The sequence below is a fragment of the Aegilops tauschii genome, chromosome 2 (genome assembly GCF_002575655.3).
Source record: "Aegilops tauschii subsp. strangulata cultivar AL8/78 chromosome 2, Aet v6.0, whole genome shotgun sequence".
In the NCBI taxonomy this organism is placed as follows: Eukaryota; Viridiplantae; Streptophyta; class Magnoliopsida; order Poales; family Poaceae; genus Aegilops; species Aegilops tauschii.
This window is the reverse complement of record NC_053036.3, coordinates 353,767,816-353,779,767: the sequence shown is the minus strand read 5'-3', so window position 1 is coordinate 353,779,767 and position 11,952 is coordinate 353,767,816. Positions and strand designations below refer to the sequence as shown.

Below are 11,952 nucleotides of genomic sequence, written 5' to 3'. Positions count from 1 at the left end.
GTTCGTGTCCAGCACTAGGTCATGTAGTCGTTCCAGAGTTGGCTGGTGTGGGGTTGACTTTAAGCTATGCTTATGTAATGGCATCCTGGGCCTTTGTATCACCTCATGTTCAACGGTTAGACTGTTTCCTTATGATTGAACAGCATATAAATGTGTTGAGTTGGAACGTAAGGGGCCTCAACTGCCCAGACCGCCGTGCCACTATCCACGAGACCGCCACGGCTTCCTCCTGTCAAATAGTGTGTCTACAAGAAACAAAGCTTGAAAATGTTGATATGTTCACGGCAAGTTTCCTTGGTGGGCATAGGCTTTGCAATTTTGCTCAGCGACCATCTATTGGTACCCGGGGTGGTATCCTCATGCTCCCGGATGATGACCATGTTGCTGTAACTGATATGGTGACCACCACCTTCTGCCTTTCAGCGACGATACACATCAAGCACTCCGATGTCAGCTATCGAATCACCGTTGTGTACGGGCCAACATCCTCCTCCCTCAAGGAGGGCTTCTTCACGGAGTTGATTAGTCATAAGCCGCCGTGTGGAGAGCTCTGGCTAGCTCTTGGTGATTTCAACCAAATCTACCGCGCGAGGGATAAAAATAAGCGAAATGTCAACAGAAGACGAATCGCCAGATTTTGGACAACATTGCAGAGTTGTGACCTTAAAGAGATCCACCTTCAAAACAGACGCTTCACTTGGTCAAATGAGCGATCAAACCCGACGTTATGCAAGCTGGACTCTTTCTTGTGCAACGCGGAGTGGGACATCCAGTTCGGCACGCATATTCTCCATGTGCTGTCCTCGTCGCTCTCTGACCACTACCCGCTTTTGGTTGCTGATGACAAAGGACCATGGAGGCCTCGTGCCTTCAAGGTCGAAATTTTTTGGGCCGCCCTCTCGGGATTCCAGGATGTTGTTTCGGAGGCTTGGAACGAACATACTGTGCACACCGAGCCCTTCCATGTGTTGCGCCAGAAATTGAAAATAACTAGAGATCACCTCTCCGCCTGGAGTAAGGGGCTATTCTCTAGGATAAAGTTACTCCACCATGCGTCTCTTCTCGTCATCCTGCGTCTCGACGTCGCATAGGAGTCCAGGCAGCTCTCTACCATGGAGGCGGGCCTTCGGTCCAGGCTCAAAAGGAGAATCATTGGGTTTGCGGTGCTTGAGCATGCTCGCAAAAAACAATGTGCTAGGCTATGTCACCTCAGAGAAGGGGACGCGAATACCAAATTTTTTCATCGGCGGGTCAATGCCAGGAGGAGAAAGAATCACATTCATCGGCTCAAACACAAAAGAACAACCAAGAACATGCTACAGGAGATGGATCACATATCGCTACCACTAGACGCGCAGTGCCGTGCAGTGAAAGAAGAGTTGGGGCCAGCGCGTCCGCGTGGATCGTCTCCTCCTCGTCTGATCTCCCTCGTACAGCCGGTCGTCGGATCCCACGTACAGGTTCGCCGGAGCGGTGCAAGTGCACAGCCTCTAACGGTATCCGCGCGTGCAGGAGGAACACCGTGCAGCGGACTGCTAGGTCCGATCACACAGTCGGTGGCGAGTGGAGGTGGCCATTCGCAACACATGCAAACCCTAGTGACAGCGCCGAAGCGATCAACCTCATGAGTGTGCCGTACCCCCACTTTATATAGGCATCCGTCGCGGGCTCAACACTTGGGCCTCGCACGGATCCTAAAGCCCAAAGTCTGTTCGGCCTGGATCTGAATCCGAGTAGGATCACTTCCGACTCGTGGAGTCGGACCAGGCGTCACAGGTTCTTTCCCTTAAGCGTGCAGACCCCTTAGGTTCTCGTTCACTTGGTCGCGAGTCAGATCACATCCGGCTCGTCTAGTCGGTAACAGCCTCTAGCAAAGCGTGCCGACTCCAAGTGTCCGATGAAGCTGGTTAGGCGAACCTGTACATCACACTTCTATTCTCTTTGCCACATGATATATGTTGTCGGGCTCAAGGCGAGTCTGTCATCCTTGTGCTAGCCCGACCTCTTTCTCGTTCCAGTGATGCCGAGCACTAACTGGATTATGTCATAATCCTAATCGCATGGCCATGCTTATCTTGGTCGGATCACACGAGGGGCCCAGAGTATGTCTCTCCTGATCGGAGGGGCAAATCCCATCTTGCTCGACCATGTCTCGCAACATGGGTCTAGACAAGCCCGAAACCTACCTTTGTAACTATCCAGTCATGGAGTAGCGTTTGGTTGGCCCAAAGTAAGTCTGTCACCATCCCAAGTACATGCGCCAGCTCAGGTCTTAGGACATAGAATGTATGTTGTACTAGAGACTCACAGATGTCATATCGCTGTGTCTCATAGTTAGGTCTATCTGACTCGGACCTTATCTCAACTCGGATCCGACTACGTCGAATCCAATCAGATCCTTCCGAGTCCATATTATCCGGTTAGCATCCAATGCTCCATGGCTAGTGAGACCAAGCCATCTACCGTGTTATATGCTAGTCTAGTCGGTTGCGCGTCCACACAACCCTTTTGACTAGGGATCTTTTAGGAAAGTCATCATACAATACATAGTCCCACAGACAAGTCACGTACTTTTTGATACACATCATTGATAATGTCCAATGACAATTTTTATTTATAAACACATAAGAAATATCATCATCCATGATTGCCTCTAGGGCATATCTCCAACAGAGCAAAAGGAACAACTCGTCCATGCGCACTTCTCTAGCGTCATGTAAAAGGGGGAGGCGAGATCCAAAGACTCTAGTTGGGAGGAGCTCAATTTGGAGACAGGTACATCTATCTATAATTTTTTATTGTTCCATGCTGTTATATTATCATTCTTGGATGTTTTACAATCATTTTATAGCAACTTTATATCATTTTTAGGACTAACCTATTGACATAGTGCCCAGTGCTAGTTGTGGTTTTTTGCTTGTTTTTTACTTCACAGAAAATCAATATTAAACGGAGTCCAAACACAGCGAAGCTTTTGGAGATTTTTTCTGGACCAGAAGACACCTGTTGGGCCAAAGAAGTACCAGAGGGGGGCACCGAGGGGAGCACAACCCACCAGGGCGCCCCTAGGGGCCAAGGCGCGCCCAGGTGGGTTGTGCCCACCTCGGCCGCCCCCCGCACCGCCTCTTTGCTCTATAAATACCCCGAAAATCCAAAAACCCTAGGGGAGTCAATGAAACACAATTCCAGCCACCGCAAGTTCCAAAAACACGAGATCCAATCTAGAAACCATCACGGAGGGGTTCATCATCCTCATTGGTGCCTCTCCGACGATACGTGAGTAGTTCATTGTAGACCTACGGGCAGTAGCTAGATGGCTTCCTCTCTCTCTTTTGATTCTCAATACAATTGTCTCTTGGAGATCTATTTGATGTAACTCTTTTTGCGGTGTGTTTGTTGGGATCCGATGAACTATGAGTTTATGATCATATCTATATTTTTATCCATCAAAGTTATTTGAGTCCTCTCTTGATCTCTTATATGCATGATTACTTATAGCCTCGTATTTCTTCTTCGAATCTTTGGTTTAGTTACGTGCTACTTCTTGAGCTTGCGTTGGTTTTTCCCTTGAAGAGGAAAGGGTGATGCAGCAAAGTAGAGATAAGTATTTCCCTCAGTTTGAGAACCAAGGTATCGATCTAGTAGGAGACAACACACAAATCACCTAATACCTGCACAAACAATCAAACAACTTGCACCCAATGCGATAAAGGGGTTGTCAATCCCTTCACGGTTACTTGCAAAAGTGAGATCTGATAGAGATAGATAAACTGTAAAGTAAATATTTTTGGTATTTTTGGTTTATAGATCGGAAAGTAAAAGATTGCAATATAGTAGATCGGAAACTAATATGATGGAAAATAGAAACTTGTATGATGGAAAATAGACCCGGGGGCCATAGGTTTCACTAGAGGCTTCTCCTAAGATAGCAAATAGTACGGTGGGTGAACAAATTACTGCCGAGCAATCGATAGAAAAGCGCAAAGTTATGACGATATCTAAGGCAATGATCATGAATATAGGCATCACGTCCGTGTCAAGTAGACCAAAATGATTCTGCATCTACTACTATTACTCCACACGTACATCGACCGACTCCTGCCTGCATCTAGAGTATTAAGTTCATGAAGAACAGAGTAACGCATTAAGTAAGATGACATGATGTAGAGGAATTAACTCAAGCAATATGATGAAAACCCCATCGTTTTATCCTCGATGGCAACAATACAATACGTGCCTTGCTGCCCCTACTGTCACTGGGAAAGGACATCGCAAGATTGAACCCAAAGCTAAGCACTTCTCCCATTGCAAGAAAACCAATCTAGTTGGCCAAGCCAAGCCGATAGTTCAAAGAGAATTACAAAGATATCAAATCATGCATAAAAGAATTCAGAGAAGATTCAAATAATATTCATAGATAAGCTGATCATAAATCCACAATTCATCGGATCTCGGCAAACACACCGCAAAAAAGTATTACATCGAATAGATCTCCAAGAACATCGAGAAGAACATGGTATTGAGAATCAAAGAGAGAGAAGAAGCCATCTACCTACTAGCTAGGGACCCGTAGGTCTGTGGTAAACTACTCACGCTTCATCGGAAGGGCAATAGTGTTGATGTAGAAGCCCTCTGTAATCGAATCCCCCTCCCGCAGGGTGGCGGAAAATTCCCTAGATGGGATCTCACGGGTACAGAAGGTTGCAGCAGTGGAAAAGTGTTTTCGTGGATGCCTCTGGTTGTTTGGGGATATATGGGAATATATAGGTGAAAGAATTAGGTCGGGAGGTGCACGAGGGGCCCACAAGGGTGGGGGCTCGCCCTACCCCCTGGGCGCGCCCTCTGTCCTTGTGGCTCCTCCGACTTCATCTCCAAGTCTCCTGGTTTGCTTCTGGTCCAAGAAAAAACATTACGAAGGTGTCATTCCGTTTGGACTCCGTTTGGTATTCCTTTTCTGCGAAACTCTAAAACAGGGAAAAAACAGGAACTGGCACTGGGCTCTAGGTTAATTGGTTAGTCCCAAAAATAATATAAAATAGCATATTAATGCATATAAAACATCCAAAACAGATAATAAATAGCATGGAACAATAAAAAATTATAGATACGTTGGAGATGTATCAAGCATCCCCAAGCTTAATTCATGCTCGTCCTCGAGTAGATAAATGATAAAAACAAAAAATTTGATGTGGAATGCTACCTAACATATTTATCCACGTAATTTTCTTTATTGTGGCATGAGTGTTCAGATCCGTAAGATTCAAAACAAAAGTTTAATATTGACATCAAAACAATAATACTTTAAGCATACTAACAAGGCAATTATGTCTTCTCAAAATAACATGGCCAAAGAAAGCTTATCCCTACAAAATTATATAGTCTGGCTATGCTCCATCTTCATCACACAAAATATTCAAATCATGCACAACCCTGGTTTTAGCCAAGCAATTGTTTCATACTTTAGTATTCTCAAACTTTTTCAACTTTAACGCAATACATGAGCGTGAGCCATGGACATAGCACTATAGGTGGAATAGAATGGTGGTTGTGGAGAAGACAAAAAGAGGGAGATAGTCTCACATCAACTAGGCGTATCAACGGGCTATGGAGATGCCCATCAATAGATATCAATGTGACTGAGTAGGGATTTCCATGCAACAGATGCACTAGAGCTATAAGTTTATGAAAGCTCAAAAAGAAACTAAGTGGGTGTGCATCCAACTCGCTTGCTCACGAAGACCTAGGGCAATTTGAGGAAGCCCATCATTGGAATATACAAGCCAAGTTCTATAATGAAAAATTCCCACTAATATATGAAAGTGATATCATAGGAGACTCGCTACCATGAAGATCATGGTGCTACTTTGAAGCACAAGTGTGGAAAAAGGATAGTAACATTGTCCCTTCTCTCTTTTCTCTCATTTTTTTGTTTGGGCCTTTCTCATTTTTTGGCCTCTTTTTTTCGTCCGGAGTCTCATCCCGACTTGTGGGGGAATCATAGTCTCCATCATCCTTTCCTCACATGGGACAATGCTCTAATAATAAAGATCATCACACTTTTATTTACTTACAACTCAAAAATTACAACTCGATACTTAGAACAAAATATGACTCTATATGAATGCCTCCGGCGGTGTACCGATGTGCAATGAATCAAGAGTGACATGTATGAAAGAATTATGAACGGTGGCTTTGCCACAAATACGATGTCAACTACATGATCATGCAAAGCAATATGACAATGATGGAACGTGTCATAATAAACGGAACTGTGGAAAGTTGCATGGCAATATATCTCGGAATGGCTATGGAAATGCCATAATAGGTAGGTATGATGGCTGTTTTGAGGAAGGTGTATGGTGGGTGTATGGTACCGGCGAAAGTTGTGCGGTACTAGAGAGGCTAGCAATGGTGGAAGGGTCAGAGTGCGTATAATCCATGGACTCAACATTAGTCATAAAGAACTCACATACTTATTACAAAAATCTATTAGTCATCGAAACAAAGTACTACGCGCATGCTCCTAGGGGAAGGGTTGGTAGGAATTAACCATCGTGCAATCCCGACCTCCACACAAAGGAAGACAATTAATAAATAAATCATGCTCCATAACGGTTCACCATACGTGCATGCTACGGGACTCACAAACTTTAACACAAGTATTTCTCAAATTCACAATTACTCACTAGCATGACTCTAATATCACCATCTTTATATCTCAAAACAATCATAAGGAATCAAACTTCTCATAGTATTCAATGCACTTTATATGAAAGTTTTTATTATATCCCTCTTGGATGTCTATCATATTAGGACTAAATTTATAACCAAAGCAAATTACCATGCTGTTTAAAGACTCTCAAAATAATATAAGTGAAGCATGAGAGTTCATTAATTCTATAAAATAAAACCACCGCCGTGCTCTAAAAAGATATAAGTGAAGCACTAGAGCAAAATTGCCTAGCTCAAAAGATATAAGTGAAGCACATAGAGTATTCTAATAAATCACGATTCATGCGTGTCCCTCTCAAAAGGTGTAGCAAGGATGATTGTGGCAAACTAAAAAGCAAAGACTCAAATCATACAAGACGCTCCAAGCAAAACACATATCATGTGGTGAATAAAAATATAGCCTCAAGTAAAGTTACCGATAGACGAAGACGAAAGAGGGGATGCCTTCCGGGGCATCCCCAAGCTTAGGCTCTTGGTTGTACTTGAATATTACCTTGGGGTGCCTTGGGAATCCCCAAGCTTAGGCTCTTGCCACTCCTTAGTCCATAGTCCATCAAATCCTTACCCAAAACTTGAAAACTTCACAACACAAAACTCAACAGAAAATCTCATCATCTCCATTAGTATAAGAAAACAAATCACCACTTTTGGTACTGTTGTGAACTCATTCTTTATTTATATTGGTGTAATATATACTGTATTCCAACTTTTCCATGGTTCATACCCCCCAATACTACCCATAGATTCATCAAAATAAGCAAACAACACATAGAAAACAGAATCTGTCAAAAACAGAATAGTCTGTAGTAATCTGTAACTCTCGAATACTTCTGTAACTCCCAAAATTCTGAAAAATTAGGACAACCTGGGCAATTTGTGTAAACACCAGATTTAATAAGAATCAGATCAAAAGCACGCTTCTGTGAATTACGAAAATTATTTTCCTGGGCGCAAAAGTTTCTGTTTCTCAGCAAGATCAAAACAACTATCACCGTAAGCTATCCCAAAGGTCTTACTTGGAACAAACACTAATTAAAACACAAAACCACATCTAAACAGAGGCTAGATGAATTATCTGTTGCAAAATAGAACCTAAAAAGCAAAAACAAAATAAAATCCGGTTGCCTCCCAACAAGCGCTATTGTTTAACGCCCTTAGCTAGGCATAAAAACACGAATAGATCTAAGTATTGTCATCTTTGGTATGCAATCCATTAGTAGCTCTCATAGTAGATTCATATGGCAATCTAATTTTCTTTCTTGGAAAGTGATCCATGCCCTTCCTTAACGGAAATTGAAATCTAATGTTTCCTTCTTTCATATCAATAATTGCACCAATCGTTCTAAGGAAAGGTCTACCAAGAATAATAGGACATGTAGGATTGCAATCTATATCAAGAACAATGAAATCTACACGCACATAATTCCTATTTGCAACAATAAGAACATCATTAATTCTTCCCATAGGTTTCTGAATAATAGAATCCGCAAGATGCAAATTTAAAGAACAATCATCAAATTCACGGAAACCTAACACATCACATAAAGTTTTTGGAATCGTGGAAACACTAGCACCCAAATCACACAAAGCATGGCACTCATAATCTTTAATCTTAATCTTAATAGTAGCTTCCCACTCATCATAAAGTTTTCTAGGGATAGAAACTTCCAATTCAAGCTTTTCTTCAAAAGATTGCATCATAGCATCAACGATATGTTTAGTAAAAGCTTTGTTTTGATTATAAGCATGAGGAGAATTCAACATGGATTGCAACAAGGAAATACAATCTATTAAAGAACAATTATCATAATTAAATTCCTTGAAATCCAAAAGAGTGGGTTCATTGCTACTTAAAGTTTTGACCTCTCCAATCCTACTTTTATCACTTTTTGCATCTAGATCTAAAAACTCCGAATCATTGGGACGCCTTTTAACTAAAGTTGACTCATCTCCAGTCCCATATTTATCAAGATTTATATTATAAAACAAAGTTTCAATAGGAGTCACATCAATCACTTTAAGATCTTCATCATTATTTTCACGGAAACTAGAAGAACACGTTTTTACAAACCAATCTCGTTTAGCACGCATCTTAGCGGTTGTTTCTTTGCACTCATCAATGGAATTCTCATATCCTTGACAGACTCATTAATATCATGCTTGGGTGGAATAGATCTAAGTTTCAAAGAATCAACATCGAAAGAAATTCTATCCATGTTCCTAGCCAAATCATCAATCTTAAGCAATTTTTCTTCAATCAAAGCATTGAAATTCTTTTGCGAACTCATAAATTATTTAACACTATTCTCAAAATCAGAGGGCATCTTATTATAATTTCCATAAGAATTGTTGTAGGAATTACCATAACTATTAGAGGAATTACTAGGAAAAGGCCTAGGGTTAAAATTACCTCTATAAGCGTTATTACCAAAATTGTTCCTACCAACAAAATTCACATCCGTAGATTAATTATTATTTTCAATCAAAGTAGACAAAGACATATCATTAGGATCAATAAAAGCACTCTTGTTAGAAAATAATTTCATAAGCTCATCCATCTTTCCACTCAAAATATTAATCTCTTCAATCGCATGCACTTTTTTACTAGTGGAAGATCTTTCGGTATGCCGTCGAGAATAATTAACCATAATATTATCTAGGAGTTTAGTAGCTTCTCCTAAAGTAATTTCCATAAAAGCACCTCCTGCGGCCGAATCTAAAAGATTTCTAGAAGCAAAATTCAGTCCGGCATAAAAAGTTTGTATAATCATCCACAAATTCACACCATGAGTAGGGCAATTTCGTATCATCAATTTCATCCTCTCCCAAGATTGCGCAACATGTTCATGATCAAGTTGCTTAAAATTTATAATCTCGTTCCTAAGGGAGATGATCTTAGCGGGAGGAAAATACTTGGAAATAAAAGCATCTTTACACTAATTCCATGAATCAATACTATTTTTAGGCAAAGATGAAAACCAAGTTTTAGCACAATCTCGAAGTGAGAACGGAAATAGCTTCAATTTAACAATACCATTGTCCACATATTTTTTCTTTTGCATATCACACAAATCAATGAAATTATTAAGATGGGATGCAACATCTTCACCAGGAAGGCCAGAAAACTGATCTTTCATAACAAGATTTAGCAAAGCGGCATTAATTTCACAAGATTACGCACTAGTGGCGGGAGCAATCGGAGTGCTAATAAAATCATTGTTATTGGTGTTGTAAAAGTCACACAATTTGGTATTCTCTTGAGCCATGGTGACAAAGCAAGCAATCCAACACACGAGCACACAAAAAGCAAGCGAAGAAGACGAACGGAAGAGGGCCGAAGAAAAGGCGAATCTTTTCGAAAATCATTTTAGAAGTGGGGGAGAGGAAAATGAAAGGCGAATAATGTAATGCAAGAGATGAGAGTTTATGATGGGTACTTGGTATGTCTTGACTTGACATAGACCTCCCCGACAATGGTGCCAGAAATGATCTTCATTGACGGGATGTGAGTGCCGCTTACCTAGCCTCCCCGGCAACGGCGCCGGAAATTCTTCCTGCTACTTCTTGAGCTTGCATTGGTTTTTCTCTTGAAGAGGAAAGGTGATGCAGCAAAGTAGAGATAAGTATTTCCCTCAGTATGAGAGCCAAGGTATCAATCCAGTAAGAGACAATGCACAAATCACCTAATACCTACACAAACAATCAAACAACTTGCACCCAATGCGATAAAGGGGTTGTCAATCCCTTCACGGTTACTTGCAAAAGTGAGATCTGATACAGATAGATAAACGGTAAAGTAAATATTTTTGGTTTATAGATCGAAAAGTAAAAGATTGCAATATAGTAGATCGGAAACTAATATGATGGAAAATAGAAACTTGTATGACGGAAAATAGACCCGGGGCCATAGGTTTCACTAGAGGCTTCTCCCAAGATAGCAAATAATACGGTGGGTGAACAAATTACTGCCGAGCAATTGATAGAAAAGCGCAAAGTTATGACGATATCTAAGGCAATGATCATGAATATAGGCATCACGTCTGTCAAGTAGACCGAAATGATTCTGCATCTACTACTATTACTCCACACATCGACCAACTCCTGCCTGCATCTAGAGTATTAAGTTCATGAAGAACAGAGTAACGCATTAAGTAAGATGACATGATGTAGAGGAATTAACTCAAGCAATATGATGAAAACCCCATAGTTTTATCCTCGATGGCAACAATACAACACGTGCCTTGCTGCCCCTACTATCACTAGGAAAGGACACCGCAAGATTGAACCCAAAGCTAAGCACTTCTCCAATTGCAAGAAAAACCAATCTAGTTGGCCAAACCAAACCGATAGTTCGAAGAGAATTACAAAGATATCAAATCATGCATAAAAGAATTCAGAGAAGATTCAAATAATATTCATAGATAAGCTAGTCATAAATCCACAATTCGTCGGATCTCGGCAAACACACCGCAAAAAAGTATTACATCGAATAGATCTCCAAGAACATCGAGGAGAACATGGTATTGAGAATCAAAGAGAGAGAAGAAGCCTCTAGCTACTGGCTATGGACCCGTAGGTCTGTGGTAAACTACTCACGCTTCATCGGAAGGGCAATGGTGTTGATGTAGAAGCCCTCAGTGATCGAGTCCCCCGCCAGCAGGGTGCCGGAAAAGGTCCCTACATGGGATCTCACGGGTATAGAAGGTTGTGGCGGTGGAAAAGTGTTTTCGTGGATGCCTCTGGTGGTTTGGGGATATATGGGAATATAGAGGCGAAAGAATTAGGTCAGGAGGTGCACGAGGGGCCCACAAGGGTGGGGGACGCGCCCTACCCCCTGGAGATTTTTTGGAGATTTTTTTCTGGACCAGAAGACACCTATTGGGCCAAAGAAATACCAGAGGTGGGCTCCGAGGGAAGCACAACCCACCAGGGCGCGCCTGGGGGCCCAGCCGCGCCCAGGTGGGTTTTGCCCACCTCGGTCGCCTCCTGCACCGCCTCTTTAATTTGCTCTATAAATACCCCAAAAATCCAAAAACCCTAGGTGAGTCGACGAAACACAATTCCAGCCATTGCAAGTTCCAGAAACACGAGATCCAATCTAGACACCATCACAGAGGGGTTCATCATCTTCATTGGTGCCTCTCCGATGATGCGTGAGTAGTTCATTATATACCTACGGGTCCGTAGGCAGTAGCTAGATGGCTTCCTCTCTCTCTCTTT

The 11,952-nt window shown here is 41.9% G+C and overlaps 1 protein-coding gene across 1 annotated transcript; it reads left to right on the top strand.

Moving 5' to 3' along the window:
• Positions 1 to 359: 359 nt before the first annotated feature.
• On the top strand, positions 360 to 1,091 carry LOC141041017 (uncharacterized). Its single transcript, XM_073507129.1, has one exon. It carries the CDS (start codon positions 360 to 362, stop codon positions 1,089 to 1,091), a length of 732 nt encoding a protein of 243 aa, XP_073363230.1.
• Positions 1,092 to 11,952: the final 10,861 nt, after the last annotated feature.

Bases quoted from the DNA above. Each gene is read 5' to 3' on its own strand.
- LOC141041017 (XM_073507129.1), top strand. From the start codon at position 360: ATGCTCCCGGATGATGACCATGTTGCTGTAACTGATATGGTGACCACC.